Source organism: Ctenopharyngodon idella, chromosome 14, assembly GCF_019924925.1.
Source record: "Ctenopharyngodon idella isolate HZGC_01 chromosome 14, HZGC01, whole genome shotgun sequence".
Lineage (NCBI taxonomy): Eukaryota > Metazoa > Chordata > Actinopteri > Cypriniformes > Xenocyprididae > Ctenopharyngodon > Ctenopharyngodon idella.
The window spans coordinates 28,319,340-28,335,925 of NC_067233.1; the positions used below are offsets into that span (position 1 = coordinate 28,319,340).

General features: G+C 37.3%; 1 protein-coding gene across 1 annotated transcript; it reads right to left on the reverse strand.

Moving 5' to 3' along the window:
- Positions 1-28: 28 nt before the first annotated feature.
- Positions 29-14,927, reverse strand: ankrd13d (ankyrin repeat domain 13 family, member D). The gene is made up of 16 exons (XM_051859561.1): positions 13,963-14,927; positions 13,731-13,866; positions 12,548-12,672; positions 12,069-12,114; positions 11,741-11,884; positions 8,641-8,830; positions 8,485-8,551; positions 6,762-6,843; positions 6,560-6,639; positions 5,568-5,698; positions 5,319-5,476; positions 4,336-4,449; positions 4,089-4,261; positions 2,582-2,661; positions 2,254-2,478; positions 29-540 (listed from the first exon to the last, which is right to left on the reverse strand). Exons 1-16 carry the CDS (start codon positions 14,044-14,046, stop codon positions 477-479), a joined length of 1,899 nt encoding a protein of 632 aa, XP_051715521.1. The 5' UTR covers positions 14,047-14,927; the 3' UTR covers positions 29-476.
- Between the last annotated feature and the right edge of the window lie 1,659 nt (positions 14,928-16,586).

Genomic DNA, 16,586 nt, shown 5'->3' on the forward strand with positions numbered 1-16,586 from the left:
GCACACAAAAACGTCATAACAGAGATCATTGTTGTGAAAGTGTTTGAGCAACATTTAATACTTATACTTTCATGTTATTATCATCCACCATACGTAAACTCATTATTGTATGCAATAGTATTTTTAGTACTTTACCTTTATGCATTATCATAGTCATCAATATTCATAATTTATATTCACATTTTCATCTGTATCATTATACAATGAAGTTGAAGTTGACCTTTTATCACTCAAAAGACAGCGGAACTGAGAGGATATCATTCACATTTTCATGCCGTGTTCTTTGTTTTATCATCTCTTATAAATTGTTTCAGTCTTGGCACACACACTCTCTCCATTTCCTCTTGCTATCCCATCTTTATTATTTTGGAAAAGAAATAAAGAGTGATGAATCTATAAGAAGAATAATTTAACATTGCAGAAAAAAACACAACCAATAAATTACTCCTTTAAACCCACATCTAGCATTGCTACAGTTACTTCTCTGTGAGAGACAGCTGTAGTATCCTCTCCAGCTCTTCCTCCTCTTCCCTCCTCTTCCTTTAGGGAACAAAAAGAGGAATGTTATTGGCTTATAGAAATGAGGGAGAAAAAAATAAACTGTTCCACATTTTTTTTATATTAATTTGAATAGTTACGTTTTTTCTCTATTGAACTCATGAGATGACGTGGTATGTGGAAAATCGCTCGCATTAAGTTGCCACAGTGAAAATATGAAGAACAAAACAACAATAGGTGTTAATGTTTTTGTAGTATAGATTCTCAGAGACTGATATATTGTATATTATGCTGCAAGTGAAAAGGGAAAAATAGCCAGATAATTCTAATGTTATAGGGACAAAAATGGGTAGTAAATGTTTTTGTTGTATATAGTGCAAAATAAATAAATAAAACAAAACAAAATTTCTCTTAGATGAAAAATGTGTAGTAAATGTGCTTGTCATGTAATCTACAGCACAAAACAAAAATTTAAACAAAAAAACTAAAAATTTTCTCTTAGATGAAAAATGCGTAGTACTAGTAAATGTGCTTGTCATGTTGTATATAGTGCAACAAAACAAAAACAAAAAAAAATAAAAGTTTTCTCTTAGATAAAAAATGTGTAGTAAATGTTTGTCATGTTATGTTTTTTGTTCTGTTGCATTATATACAACAAAAAATAAAATGAAAAATTTTCTCTTGGATGAAAAATGTGTAGTAAATGTTATGTTTTTTGTTTTGTTGCACTATATACAACAAAAAATAAAACGAAACAAATTTTCTCTTAGATGAAAAATGTGTAGTAAATGTATTTGTCATGTTATGTTTTTTTGTTTTGTTGCATTATATACAACAAAAAATAAAACAAAACAAATTTTCTCTTGGATGAAAAATGTGTAGTAAATGTTATGTTTTTTGTTTTGTTGCACTATATACAACAAAAAATAAAACGAAACAAAAATTTTCTCTTAGATGAAAAATGTGTAGTAAATATGCTTGTCATGTCATATATAGCACAACAAAACAAAAAACTAACAAAAAACAATTTATTCTTAGATGAAAAATGTGTAGTAAATGTGTTTGTCTTGTTTGTTTTTTGTTTTGTTGTGCTATATACAACAAAAAATAAAACGAAACAATTTTCTCTTGAAAAATGTGTAGTAAATGTGCTTGTCATGTAATCTATAGCACAACAAAACAAAAAGCTAAACATTTGTAGCACAAATAAAAAACAAATATATAGCACAAATAAACAAACAGCACAAATATAGCACAAATAAACACAAATAAAAATATATATAGCACAAATAAAAAAACAAAACAAAAAAAAAACAAATTTTCTCTTTGATGAAAAATGTGTAGTAAATGTGCTTGTCATGTAAAATATAGCACAACAAAATAAAACAAAAACAAAACATTTTCTCTTAGATGAAAAATGTGTAATAAATGTGCTTGTCATAATAAATACCGCAACAAAACAAAAAAACTAAACATTTTCTCTTACATGAAAAATGTGTAGTAAATGTGCTTCATTGTTGTATATAGCGCGACAAAACAAAAAACTAAAAAATTAAAATAAAACAAAATTGTCTCTTGAATGGAAAACATTTAATAAATATTCTTGCCATGATGTATATAGCATACCAAAAAAAAAAAACATTATTTAAAAACTAGACTTTGGGTCAGGGGTCTATGATGCTTTGAAATCACTAGGTTTGGGAACAGAGCTTATGTCTATGGATTCTGTCATTCCTGCTCTTTCATCATTCGTACCTATCTAACTCCTCTTGTTCTCTGCATGAAAGTTCCATTGCGATGCGTAGCTGTTCATCAAAACTGGTAGCCACAGCAAACGCTCCCGGTACCCGAGGCTCGGCCAGTGAGCTGTAACATGGAGGTGAGTTGAGGGCGGGATCAGATGGGGATAACGGCAGTCCAGGATCTGACTCTCCACTCTCCCCTCCAGCCAGTGACAAAGACAGAGATTCCTGAATTGCCCTATCAGAGACAGAGACACATTTCAAAGCAGCTGAACAACTGATATCCACATCCTCACACTAAATCTACACACTGTTGTTGATCCACACACACACACACACACCTCTCAAGCTGAGAGTCCTCCTCATAAAGCGGAGGCTGAGAAACTGGACGAGTGTTAGTGAGAGCCTCCCATATGGTCACCTACAGAAACACAGGAAAAGAAAGAGAAATGAGGGAGTGGGTGGAAAGCAGTGGACATCCAGATAAATACAATGCTATAGGGAAGGAAAAAAAATCAAATGTCACACCTGTGTAAATAAAATCAAATAAAACTAAAAACATTTTTTTTTTTCTTGGATGATAAATGTACTTCCCATGCTTTTTTATAGTGCAAAAAAAAAAAAAAATCTCGATTGAAAAATGTGTAGTAAATGTGCTTGTCATGCTGTATATAGTGTTAGTGGGTGGGATATATTAGGCAGCAAGTGAACATTTTGTCCTCAAAGTTGATGTTAGAAGCAGAAAAATGGGCAAGCGTAAGGATTTGAGTGAGTTTGACAAGGGCCATATTGTGATGGCTAGACAACTGGGTCAGAGCATCTCCAAAACTGCAGCTCTTGTGGGGTGTTCCCGGTCTGCAGTGGTCAGTATCTATCAAAAGTGGTCCAAGGAAGGAACAGAGGTGAACTGGCGACAGGGTCATGGGTCAAGGGCCAAGGCTCATTGATGCACATGGGGAGCGAAGGCTGGCCCATGTGGTCCGATCCAACAGATGAGCTACTGTAGCTCAAATTGCTGAAGAAATTAATGCTGGTTCTGACAGAAAGGTGTCAGAATACACAGTGCATCGCAACTTGTTGCATATGGGGCTGCATAGCCACAGACCAGTCATGCCCATGCTGACCCCTGTCCACCGCCGAAAGCGTCAACAGTGGGCACGTGAGCATCAGAACTGGACCATGGAGCAATGGAAGAAGGTGGCCTGGTCTGATGAATCACGTTTTCTTTTACACCACGAGGCAGTGTGATGCTTTGTGCAACGTTCTGCTGGGAAACCTTGGGTCCTGCCATCCATGTGGATGTTACTTTTACACGTACCACCTACCTAAGCATTGTTGCAGACCATATACACCCTTTCATGGAAACAGTATTCCCTGGTGGCTGTGGCCTCTTTCAGCAGGATAATGCGCCCTGCCACAAAGCAAAAATGGTTCAGGAATGGTTTGAGGAGCACAACAACGAGTTTGAGGTGTTGACTTGGCCTCCAAATTCTTCAGATCTCAATCCAATCGAGCATCTGTGGGATGTGCTGAACAAACACCTCCGATCCATGGAGGCCCCACCTCACAACTTACAGGACTTACTGCTAACATCTTGGTGCCAGATACCACAGCACACCTTCAGGGGTCTAGCGGAGTCCATGCCTCGATGGGTCAGGGCTGTTTTGGCAGCAAAATGGGGACCAACACAATATTAGTAAGGTGGTCATAATGTTATGCCTGATCGGTGTATATTACAATAATGTAATAATTGCAGAGCAGTATCAGTTTATGAGCAAATTTACAGAAATGAACCTGAATCTGACTTTCTATTCGTCCAAAAATAACATGTATTGATTATTTATATACCTGGTCACTTTCTGTTCCCGCGTCCAGCAGGCTCTGCTGTATGGCGAACTGGAGTAAATTATCATCCTCATCTCTCATCGGTTCACTGCGGCCTGGTCCAAGCGTGGTGTATTCTGGGGGAGGCTCAAACACAGATGGGTCTATTTCACACTGCAGAGGAGGAGGTGTCTGACCTGAAAGCAGTTAGGTGAAGGTGAATAACCGGCACAGTTACAGCCAGAGGAACTTGAACAGAAGAGATGCATACCAGCCTCTGTGGCTTCTTGTGGAGATAGTACAGTAACAGAACTGACCGGCTCATCACAGCCACAAAGATTGCTGAATGTCACTCGAGCATTCAACACGTGGAAGAGAGGAATTTCTAAGAATAAGGACATGATTAAAGTCAATTTAAAGTGCCCTGTTATGCTATTTTACAGGGTTCTAATGTTCTTTTGGAGGTCTTTTACAATAGTTTTACATGCATCCAAGGTCAAACACTTACATTTTCTCATAATATACAGTGTAGCATCACCTCTTTTCTCACAGTGTCTGAAACGGTTCGACAAAGGATTCAATCTCTCTAAACCCCTTTTTTCAGTCTGTTGTGATTGGTCTACTCTGCTGTGATTGGTCAGATGGCCTAGTCTGTTGTGATTGGTCGGCTCGGCTGCTTTGGAAGTAGGCCTACATGCAAAGTGGATTTGCTTTCGCAGTGCAGAAAATAGTGTTTTCTCAAAATGTCGATAACACAAACCAAACTCTTCCAGGCCTCAACTACAACTACAGTGTTTGAGGGTCAAAGTACGTTGTTCACGGGCAGCCAATGAATACCATAGTTTGGCATTATGCAAATAAATAATTCGAAAGGAAGTAAGAATGGAATTACTGACGACTTGTTTCAGGCAGTTCAGAATCGGTTCTTTCTTTTGGTAGACAATAACTCCATTTATCTGCACTTTGATTTTTAAAACTTTCAGACCCTTTACATTCACAAACAGCTGTATTACACACTACATGAAAGGTAATACCTGAAAAAGCATAATAGGGGCACTTTAAATTTGTATTGGCAACAATTTTTGGTGTATTTGGAGTAAAACAAGATATTCTTTGAGAAAATATTTTAAATAAGATATCAAAGACAAATTTAATATGCACAGATGAAAAGTTAATATCAATAAGACAAAGAACGTGTATTAAGAAATCAAATTATAACATGGAAAATCAACTGGATGTGTCTCTTCTTCTCACCTATCTTTACAGGAAAGCCAGGTGGTAGGCGTAGGGTGATGAAATCACGCAGCTTGGCAAAGTGGGCGTTAGATATGGCCATGAGGTCAATGATGGGTGTCACCTGCTCAGCCAGTGAGAGAGGATGAGCTTCACTTAACCAGAGAGTGGCTTTAAACCTGAGAGAGACAGACAAAGGTACAACATATTCTTAATTCACGTACAAACACTGTTCAGTCAGGCACTTTGGAGTTGCCATAGAGACAGTACCTCTGCACTTTGCTGGTAAGCTCAATGGGCCGCCCAATATCTCTGCCATTCAGATTAAACTCTGCATCGAAGTACTCCTCCGCTGTGATAGCTGTTGGATTATGGGGACTAGCGCACTGAGAAACCTGACTCTACAATATACAAATGAATCAGTGTTGTCTCATATCAATACAGTCAACAATATACTCTGTAAATAAGATATATACACTGATGTGTTCACAAGTTTGGGGCCGGTACAATTTTTTTAATGTTTTTTTTTTAAGTCTCTCATGATAAACAAGGCTGCAATTATTTGATCAAAAATACAGTAAAAACAGTAATAGTATGAAATATTATTACAATTTAAAATAACTGTTTTCTATGTTAATATATTTAAAATGTAATTTATTCCTGTGATTGTAAATCTGAATTTTCAGCATCATTACTCCAGTCTTTAGTGTCACATGATCCTTCAGAAATCATTCTAACATGCTGATTTGCTGCTCAAGAAACATTTCTTATTATTATCAATGTTGGAAAAAGTCGTGCTGCATTTTTTCAGATTCTTTGATGAATATAAAGTTCAAAAGAACAGCATTTATTTGAAACAGAAATCTTTTGTGAATGTCTTTACTGTAACTTTTGATCAGTTTATGCATCCTTGCTGAATAAAAGTATTAATTTCTTAAAAAAAAAAAAAAATCATACTAACCCCAAACTTTGGAATGGTAGTTTATACTGTGTTTATTATTATTATTATTTTTTTTATGTTTTTGGTTATTTTTTAATGATTATAATAATTTAATAATCATGTAACTATTACATAATTTTTATTTTAATTATTTTGTTGTTAATATACTTGCTAAATATATTGATAATTAATTTTTTTTTAAATATATTAGAGTTTTTTTTTCCTAATAATTGTTACAAAAAAAAAAAAAAAAAAAACTAAATATATTTAAAATATAAATAAAAAATAAAATGATATGCAAGAGACCACTGATCACACTCACCCCAGTACTAGAGATATGCTGCTCAGCAATACCAAGGAACGACTGTAGAGGAGTTCTAGATCCTGAAAGCGCAGAGGAGGCTGAAGTGTGTAGAAGGTGGCCGTACAAAAGGAAAATACATTTCAAAAATTGTCTCAGACTGTATATTTATTAATTAAATTCACTGTCAGCACCATTTTTCTGTCTGTATGGGTTTATGTACCTTTACTCCTAGACTTGTCCTGATCAGAAAGGTGTTCAGTTCGAGAACGTGTCACTAATTCCACATTAATGGCACTGTAAACCTACAATTATGTAATTATAAAAAGCAGTTAGGGAGCTCATTTAGTCATGGTGCACAGGTGTTTTCAGCAGGACTCAGAGTTAAAGGTGCAGTAAGCAATTTAAGAGAAACGCTGTTGAAAATTTAAATCAACACCTAAACAAACAATTTTGTGAATATTTGCTTGATGTCTGTGTGCTGAAAAAAATATTATGTTTGTACATAGTCCTGGCTGTGTAAACGGGAGAAAACACAAAGTGGAACAGACCAATCCACTGAGCAACAAAACACTCTTGTAGCCAATCAGCAGTAAGGGGCGTGCCAACTCATGATGAGGGAGGAGAGAGAGCGAGCAAGAGGGAGATTTGAAGAAAGACTGTAGAAACAGAGATGGCTGAGATATTACCAAAGAGGAAAAGGTCAGAGGAATATAATTGAAAAATGAAGGGTTACGATCAGGCAAGAGCTTAGGACCAGTGTTAAAGGGTTAGTTCACCCAAAAATGAAAATTATCACATGATTTATTCACTCTCAAGCCATCCTAGGCGTCTATGACTATCTTCTTTCAGGTGAACACAATCTGAGATATATTAAAAAAAATATCTGTAATTGTAGTGAAGGGGGGCAAGATTTTGAAGCACAAATAAATGCATCTATCCATCATAAAAAATAATCCATAGGGCTCCAGTGAGTTAATAAAGGCCTTCTGAAGCAAAGCAATGGGAAAAATATCCATATTTAAAACTTTATAAACTAAATATTTTGCAATAAACTTTATAAACTGTAGGAGTATCGTAAGCTTAGACGCCTCTCGCGGTTTAAACAAATAGGGATGTGCAACAAACTCAAGCTCCTCTTCTCTTATATCGAAATCCTCTGACATTTCTCTTTAAAATTTCTCGTTTTAGACTTCTAATTCGTGACCAGTGTTTTGTTTTGCTCTATCCTCTGCGTTTCCGCGTTGATCATTACATCATGCGTCGGGTCAGGGGTTACTCTTCCGATGCAAATCGATGCGTACGGCTGTCTGCCGGAAGCTAGTTATTATATTTATTAAAGTTTTAAATATGGATATTTTTCATACAAAAACACATTGCTTTGCTTGGATTATTTTTATGATTATTTTTATATATTTTTTCGGCTTCAAAATCGCGTCCCTATTCACTACCATTATCAAGCTTGGATATATTTTAATATAACTCCGATTGAAGATAGAAGATAGTCATATACACCAAGGATGGCTTGAGGGTGAGTAAATCATGGGATAATTTTCATTTGGGTGAACTACCCCTTTAATATTAGAAAAGCTATCCAGCACTGGAGAGACGTTAGAGAGCGGGAAGGCCTGAAAACAGATGCAGAGGTTGCTTTTGTTTCTGCTTGATACGCGAGTAACACTGGTTTTTGCTATGTTTCACAGAACTAAGATATGCTGTTGTTGTTGTTGCAGCTGATTCATTCATACTTGCTCAAACTGTATGATGCGCCAGCCGTTAGTGGTAGCCTGTCTCACATAGCATATTTGTTATTTCAGGGGCGGAGCAATGAAGAGAGGGGTGTGTTTGTTTAGGTGTCGATTTCAAATAATCAACATTGTTTCTCAGAAATTGCTCACTGCACATTTAAATGCCTCTTAAAGTGATTAAAGTGAAATTAGACCCACCTTTGCTTCATATCCACTCACAACTTCAGTCTTCTCTGAGCGCCATCCCCAAATCCCAGATTTATTTCTACAGTCAGGGCAGAACAGAGAATTAAGGAGTGTGTTCCTTACAGACTCGAGAGTAATTCATATCTGTGTGAAATGCTTTTCCTTTACCTCTCAAAGGCAATGTTGCGTGTGTTGAGATGAGTGGACACTATAGGAGAGGTGAGTCTCTGGGCCGTGTTCTCCTGTGAGGGCAGCATGGCGGCGAGCAGCGAGGGAGTGTCGCGTGGAGACAGAGACAGTGGTTCTGTATACACTACCTGCTTCTCGTGGTCCACCTCCATCACCATTGCCCCACTCTCTGCAAAATACACAAGCCACTTCAAAACCCTGAACTCTGCATGTGCACCCTGCTTGAGTGTGTGTTGAAGAAAACCTATTAAGCTGTGTTATATTTTCAACTTTCTTTGTGTGTAATATTGCTGTTTGAGCATGAAAAAGGTCTGTAAAGTTACTAAGTCCACTTCAAGGGGAGTTAATTTCTGTATCAGTAAGCACTGTTTCTGAACTAGGGCTGCGACAATAAATCAATGCTTCTCGATTCGTGGATCGATTCTGAGATTTTCCAAATGCATCGCGATTCACTCTCAAATTGATTCTGAGATTAGTTAATAACAGCAGATGCTGCTCTAGGCTGGTTTTTAATCACACACTCAAATGCTCACGGAGAAGAGCGCTCGTGCGTTCGGCTGAGTCTGAGAATGTACTTGCACCTCAGAATGCTAGATTAATGTAAACAGCCCACTGCAAACACCCTTGTAATTCACTTCAACCTTTTCAAACTTTATGAATGATTATTTTATAGAAGTGGTGTGTGTAAGGAATTGGAAGGAAGCAGACTAGGTCTGTTTCTAAAGCACACAGTGCTATCTGCTGTTAAAAACTAAGCTCAGAATCGATTCGAGAGAGAATCGTGATGCATTCGGAAAATCATTTCTCGATTTTTGATGCATCAATTTATTGTCCCAGCCCTATTCTGAATCCCTGAAACACCTCAATTGTAGTCTTGAGTTCGTCCAGGAATGTCACAATAATCCTTATTAATAATAATTCCCACCCAAGGCATACGTGGAATAAAAGAGACGAGGCCTGGTTGAGTTTCGTTAGTAGTGTGTTGAAACTGGCAGTTATGGTAAGGGGCGTGACATTTCCGAAACACGCTTGAAACGTTTGACCAATCACAACACACTGGTCCAGTCTACCAATCAGGGGCCGTATTTACAAAACATCTTATCTTACCACTAAGAGTTCTGCTAAATAGCAGTAAAAGTTCTTAGCTAAGAGTTTTCTCTTAAAACCTATCCACAAAGCTGCTGAGACCAACATTTACTAAGGAATAGAGAGAAATCTTAAACTAAGAGAAAGGGCGCAGTTGACCTCATTGCTATGGATGATGTGAACATGCTTACTAAGTATGCCACAGTGATTGGCTGATAGGGGGGGGGTCTCTGTCAGTGATTTAATCATAGAAATATTGTAGAACGAGGTATTATTTTGCCATATTCAAATGAAGATTTTAAAATGTAGGCCAAGTGTCACTAATTAAACAAGTATTTTCTTATTTCTTATTTATTTATTTTCAAAGATTTATTTTTGCTGTTTTTGCCTTTTTATTATGATAGAACTGAGTAGACAGGAAGCGAAGTGGAAGAGAGAAGGGGGACGGGATCGGGAAAGGTCCACTAGCCGGAATTCGAACTCGCGTCACCCGAGCTGCCACAAGGCAATCGGATATTCAACCCAAAGCTCTATCGCCTGTTGCCTCTATACCAAGCTCATGTACTTGTACTCGTAAAAATACCCCCGAAACCAAAGTCCGATACCTCACGTGACGTAACTGACAGAATTGTCCGTGCACAGAGACGCCGGCGGCAGCAGCAGAAACAATGTCAGCCTCAGAGGTGTGGAAATACTTAAAAAATGAATCATGACAACACACACATTGCGAACTGCATGCTTTCAATCACAATTCGTTATCGATTAGTGAAGGTGGGATAGGCGAAATCGCGCTGAATGACACAGACTAGAAGCGCTCTCTCTCGCGTGCGCGCTCTCTCTTTCTTGCACGCGATCCCACTTCTCTCAGACAGCGCGCGATCAGTTCTCCTCGCGCCTGAATGGTCAAATGCACATATAGTTGTCAAAATGTTCATCGTGTGGAGTATCTCACGTAAATACAGTCGGTTATGGCTTAAGTGGCCGTAAACATTTGGGTGAAAACAGGATATGTGTCAGTATGGATTCGGTCTTAAAGGGACCGTACCCTATATTTGTCATTAATGTTAATAAAACAACAAAATATGTTAAATAAATGTATACATGGTAAATAAACCTACTGTATCTGAAAAACAAGTTTATTTAATGTGCATCTCTATAGTTTTTGTTGTATTGTTTGTAATTTGTTTGTAAATTTCTTTTTATAACAACAATTATATATATTGGTAATTATGCCCTTTGAAGGTTATTGGACACTGTGAAATTTTTGTTCTTTAGGTTTGTGACAAGCACATAAAAAGTATTACTTTTTTTCATTAGAGTAATAATAAAGAAGCTGTCCTACATTCATTATGTATTATATTATTAGTTATATATATTATTAGTCTCACTTGTTGTACTGGGAAAACTGCAACATCACCAAAAAAAGAGAGAGAGAGAGAGAGAGAAATTAATAAATGTATAGGCATCGGTATCAGTACCGGCGAGTACTAGAAAAAAGTATCGGTACTCGTACTCGGTCCTTAGAAAAAAGGTATCGGTGCATCCCTAATTGCTGAGGTTAAGTGCCGGCAACAGCCATTTTAGGATTATTTGTGAGTTGGCCTTAGTAACTTAGGAGTCCTCTTGACTTTTCCTAACTTTTCACAGATTCAGAAGCTAGTTTTAGCACTAAAATGCTTTTGCAATAAGCTTAGAGCAAAAATTTAGGAGTCCATTATTTTTAAGAGTTTCTCCTAAATCGGCAAGTTAGGAGCTACTTTTAGCCTTAAGATGTTTTATGGATACGGTCCTTGAGCACATTGCTCTTTTCAGAAGGTGGGACTTCATAGAGACAGAAACTAAACAGAGCATTACTGACAGACTGGGAAGAGAGGTACTGCAACAGTGTAAAATATGTATGTTTTTTATATTTAATTATGAAAACCTATTCAAGTAAACCCCAGAAATAAAATCAAGAATTTTATATGATAACATGTCCTCTTTAAAGACTCACCTCCACCTTTAAAGATGTAGCTGCGTCGGCCCTTAAGCCAGGTCATGTGCTCAAAGCCCAATAAAGTGGTGTCGACCCGCAAACATGAACCGCTTTTCCATACACGATACACATCGCTTGGACAAACTTTTGACACTAGAGGAACTGAACAATTGAAACAGAATGACAACTGACTGTCAGGCGCAATTGATCACAGGAGCTGTCCACGTCGGTGGTGCTGAAACGGTTAAAGTTGCAATCTAGGTTGTCAAGGGTGGGACAAAAGTGATCTACAGTAAAAGCGTAAGAGTTTGTGGGTCTTTCCGAACATTTTAGCTCTTCAACTTACCCCAGCTAGTAAATTCCCATTTCATCTCCACATAGAAATCACGTGCCTGCAGAAAAAGACAATATGCTGGAATGCTTTCTGAGAGAGGATATTAATTCAAAACAATATTGCACCTGATAGTTTTATAAGAAAATGTCAAGTCAATTTTTGCAATCATTTGTTACGTAGTATATTTTGCTTTACGTGGGTTGTACTTTATGTATGCGGATGAAGTTGGATATAATATACATTTATATCCAACTTTATATAGAGAGCTGGGCTATAATACAGTTTATAATTTGCAAAAATATAAACAATCCTGCAGTTTCCAATAAAGAATGGATTTACTTATAGTAGTTGTATAATTGTTATTAATTTGAGGTTGTTATTTTGTTATGTGTTGATACTGAGAATTATGAAGCCTGTGAGGTTTTAAAAAGACTTATGGATCTACCCAGTGAATGGACATCAATCAGGGTGTATGTGTGCATGTGCATCACCTGTCTGAGTTTGCTCAGTAGCTCAGGAATACCAGCCAGTCTCTCTGTGGCTCTTCTGAAGTCTCTGTACTGAAGGACCAGCTGCACCAGCTCAGGGTCTCCAGTGCTCACTGCTTCCTGCAAAACTGCACACATAATTTAGCACTGCCATCACCACTGGCCTGCACTCATGAGATATACTAAAGAGGAACATGTTGGGAAAACTAGGAAAAGCAAAATGAAAATGATACACTAAATTATTTATATCGATACACTTAATTATTAATATTGACCTCTGTGCGATTTCAGACCTGTGTTATTTTGTTTTTTTCTGAGGAATAAAAACAAAGATATTCTCCAGAATGCCATGACAGCTATTTTCCATATAATGGAAGTGAATAGGGAATTACGATTGATGTTTATTTTTTCATTATAACCTTTTAAAAAAACAACAACCTTAAATTAATTTATGACGGAAGCATGGACAACTTTAAAATATTCTGTTGATTATTTCAAGAAACAGGAGCATTATAATTAAAATCTTTTTTTCCAAGCTCTGTTCAGACCCGATGAACATTGAGATTTAACAGGCCATTTGAGCAAAGATTATAGTGTACATCTTTATTGGATAAACTGAGAGACAAATAAGGAGTTAAACCACTGGTGGATTTAACTAAAACAGTACCAATTTAAACTTTTCCGCTTAACCAGAGGTGGTAACTCGGCCTTGTCATAACAAACAATGATGAGTTTGATAACTATAACCGGTTATAAAATGTAAAGCACTGTGAAAGACAAAGTCAAGTAGGCTACTACTGGAGCATTAAAGCAGATCTCCATAGTCCAATAGTGGTAAAAAGTTTTTTCCTCACACTAAAAGAGAATAAAAAGAGTCCTATTTCTAAAGTAGAACCCTAAATTAAGTTTAGGTTTAGAAATTAAAACTTAAAAGATAACTGACTATTAAATATAACAGCAAATAGTTTTTGTTTGTTTCTCACAGCGTGATTTTCGGTGAATCAACGCGGTCAATTTGACTCCCCTCAATAAAAAACGTAAACAGATTTTGAGATTTTTTCTCCATTTATTTTTATTGATGGAAAAGTCCAAACTTCTCTTCATGGGGGAAATTAATACAGGCTTTGGAAATACATGAGTAAATTGTTAATTTTGGGGTTTAAGTATTTCATGAAATGGTTCATACCTGTCCATCCCTGTGTGTTGTTGTGTGTGGGATCAGCGTTGTGTCTCAGTAAGACGCGCGTGGACTCCAGGTGCCCGAGACACACTGACAGCTCGAGCGGCGTGCGCCCGCGCGGATCCAGCCACTCCATGTCATGCTGTAATACACACACATTAAAGAATAATAAAAGCGGATTAATTGAGGGGAAAGCCCATGATTTAAAATAATAAATAGTTTAATCTACTCTATGCACCTGCTTTTTCTGAAGCTCTCGGTCCAGTTCTTGATATTGATTGTTCCACACCAGATAATGTAAAGGAAACGCCTCTTCAGCCATTTCAGTGATGTTGGATTTAAGTTTAGTTTTCTCTGTTTTATTTTACGTAGTTAAATTTAATTTTTTGGTCGCCGAATAGGCTTTCAGGAAAATGTTTGTCGGGCAGCGGCCACCTTTGCATCTAAACAAATAGATACACAAGCGTTTATTTACGGACCGTTCATTTCATTTGATAAGATGTGTCGTTTAATCTGGTCTGTGAATTCATTCCCTCAGGATTCCAGATGTCTCATTTACATTCTTTACCGGCCTGATTTGTGTGTTATTTTGCTGTAAATCCCCCCGTTTGCTTAAAATATCCACTGACAGTCAAGCAAACAGCTGCTTAGCTAGCGAAGCTAAGTCAAAATATCGCCAAGTCTTTATAAAATATCCTCTTCAAGGCTAAAATGACTGCAAATTGGTCGGTAAAAATGAGCGGCGTTCCGTTAAATGAGGTAAAATCGAGAGCATGGATGAGTTGGAGGTTTATTTGCAGTAAAGCATCCTCGAGTTAGCAGATAGCTTCCCATCATCCTCATCATCAGGCTAGTGCTGGTAGAGCTCGCTGACACATGATCTTCTCACTATCCTCTGATAGAGAAAATGACTTAGTTCCATTATATTCCTGTCGGGCTGTAATGACCTGGTGGGAAAATGCAGATAAACCAGCGCAGACAGCAAGCGGAGGCCTAATTTCCACCCATGTCCACATGAAAAACGCATCGGATGCAGGCTTGGCTGTGCTGATACCCTCCTCATGCGCCTTCAGCATGGAGGCTGAATGTAACTCATCTGAGATCAGACAGCAGCATGTACAGAATATATAAACTCACCTGAGATCAGATGACATCACATGCTGAATTTTAAACCTTTCTGAAATCAGACTGCATCTTGACCACAATCTATGAACTCGTCTGAGATGAGGCAAGCATCATGTACACACTTTTTAACCAGACCACAAATTAAGCTTGAGGTGCTGTCTGATCTCTGATTAATTTATCTGAAACAGATATTTAACTGAAAGCAAGTAACATCAGATGGATTTGGCAAATTCATTAACCTTTCTGAGACCAGACAGGATCATGTGCTGAATTTATAAACTTACTGGAGATCAGACAGCAACAGATTGTGATGTACTGAATTTATAAACTCATCTGAGATCAGACAGCACTTTGATTTGAATTTATAAACTCGTATGAGATCAGAAAGCACCTTGAGCTGAATTTATAACATCTGAGATCAGATAGCACCTTGAGCTGAATGTATAAACTCGTCTGAGATCAGACAGCACCTTGATCTGAATGTATAAACTCGTCTGAGATCAGAAAGCACCTTGAGCTGAATGTATAAACTCGTATGAGATCAGAAAGCACCTTGAGCTGAATTTATACCCATCCGAGATCAGATAGCACCTTGAGCTGAATTTATAAACTTGTATGAGATCAGACAGCACCTTGATCTGAATTTATAAACTCGTCTGAGATCAGACAGCACCTTGATCTGAATGTATAAACTCATCTGAGATCAGACAGCACCTTGAGCTGAATGTATAAACTCATCTGAGATCAGACAGCACCTTGAGCTGAATGTATAAACTCGTATGAGATCAGAAAGCACCTTGAGCTGAATTTATACCCATCCGAGATCAGATAGCACCTTGAGCTGAATTTATAAACTTGTATGAGATCAGACAGCACCTTGATCTGAATTTATAAACTCGTCTGAGATCAGACAGCACCTTGAGCTGAATTTATAAATTCGTATGAGACCAGAAAGCACCTTGAGCTGAATTTCTAAACTCGTCTGAGATCAGACAGCACCTTGAGCTGAATTTATAAACTCGTCTGAGATCAGACAGCACCTTGAGCTGAATTTATACCCATCTGAGATCAGACAGCACCTTGAGCTGAATTTATAAATTCGTCTGAGATCAGACAGCACCTTGAGCTGAATTTATAAACTTGTCTGAGATCAGACAGCACTTTGATTTGAATTTATAAACTCGTATGAGATCAGAAAGCACCTTGAGCTGAATTTATAAACTCGTCTAAGATCAGACAGCACCTTGAGCTGAATTTATAAACTTGTCTGAGATGAGCCAGCATCATTCACACAACTTATCTAAAATCAGACAGCAATTGAATGTGGTGAACATGTGGTGAATTCATAAACCCTTCTAAGATCAGACAGGATCATGTGCTGAATTTATACACTCATCTGAGATCAGACGCTATCGTGTTCTGAATGTATGAATTCATTTAGGACCAGACAAAATTAGAATGTCATGATGCCATTTTTTATAAACTCCATGAGGTCAGATTGCATCAGATTAGGATGTACATAAACCCTTCTGAGAACTAAACATGTAACCTATCAGCATCAGACTGTGGTGAGGTGAATTTATAAAGTCTGACAGATCTGACAGGATCAAATGAATCCTGTGTTATGTACAAACCATACATAACACAGAGCAGGTCTTAAATGCCACTAAGCAAATTAATTTATATCCAGTATTTTAAGTCAACTGAAAACCAGTAATCCCATATTTAATTGGTTAA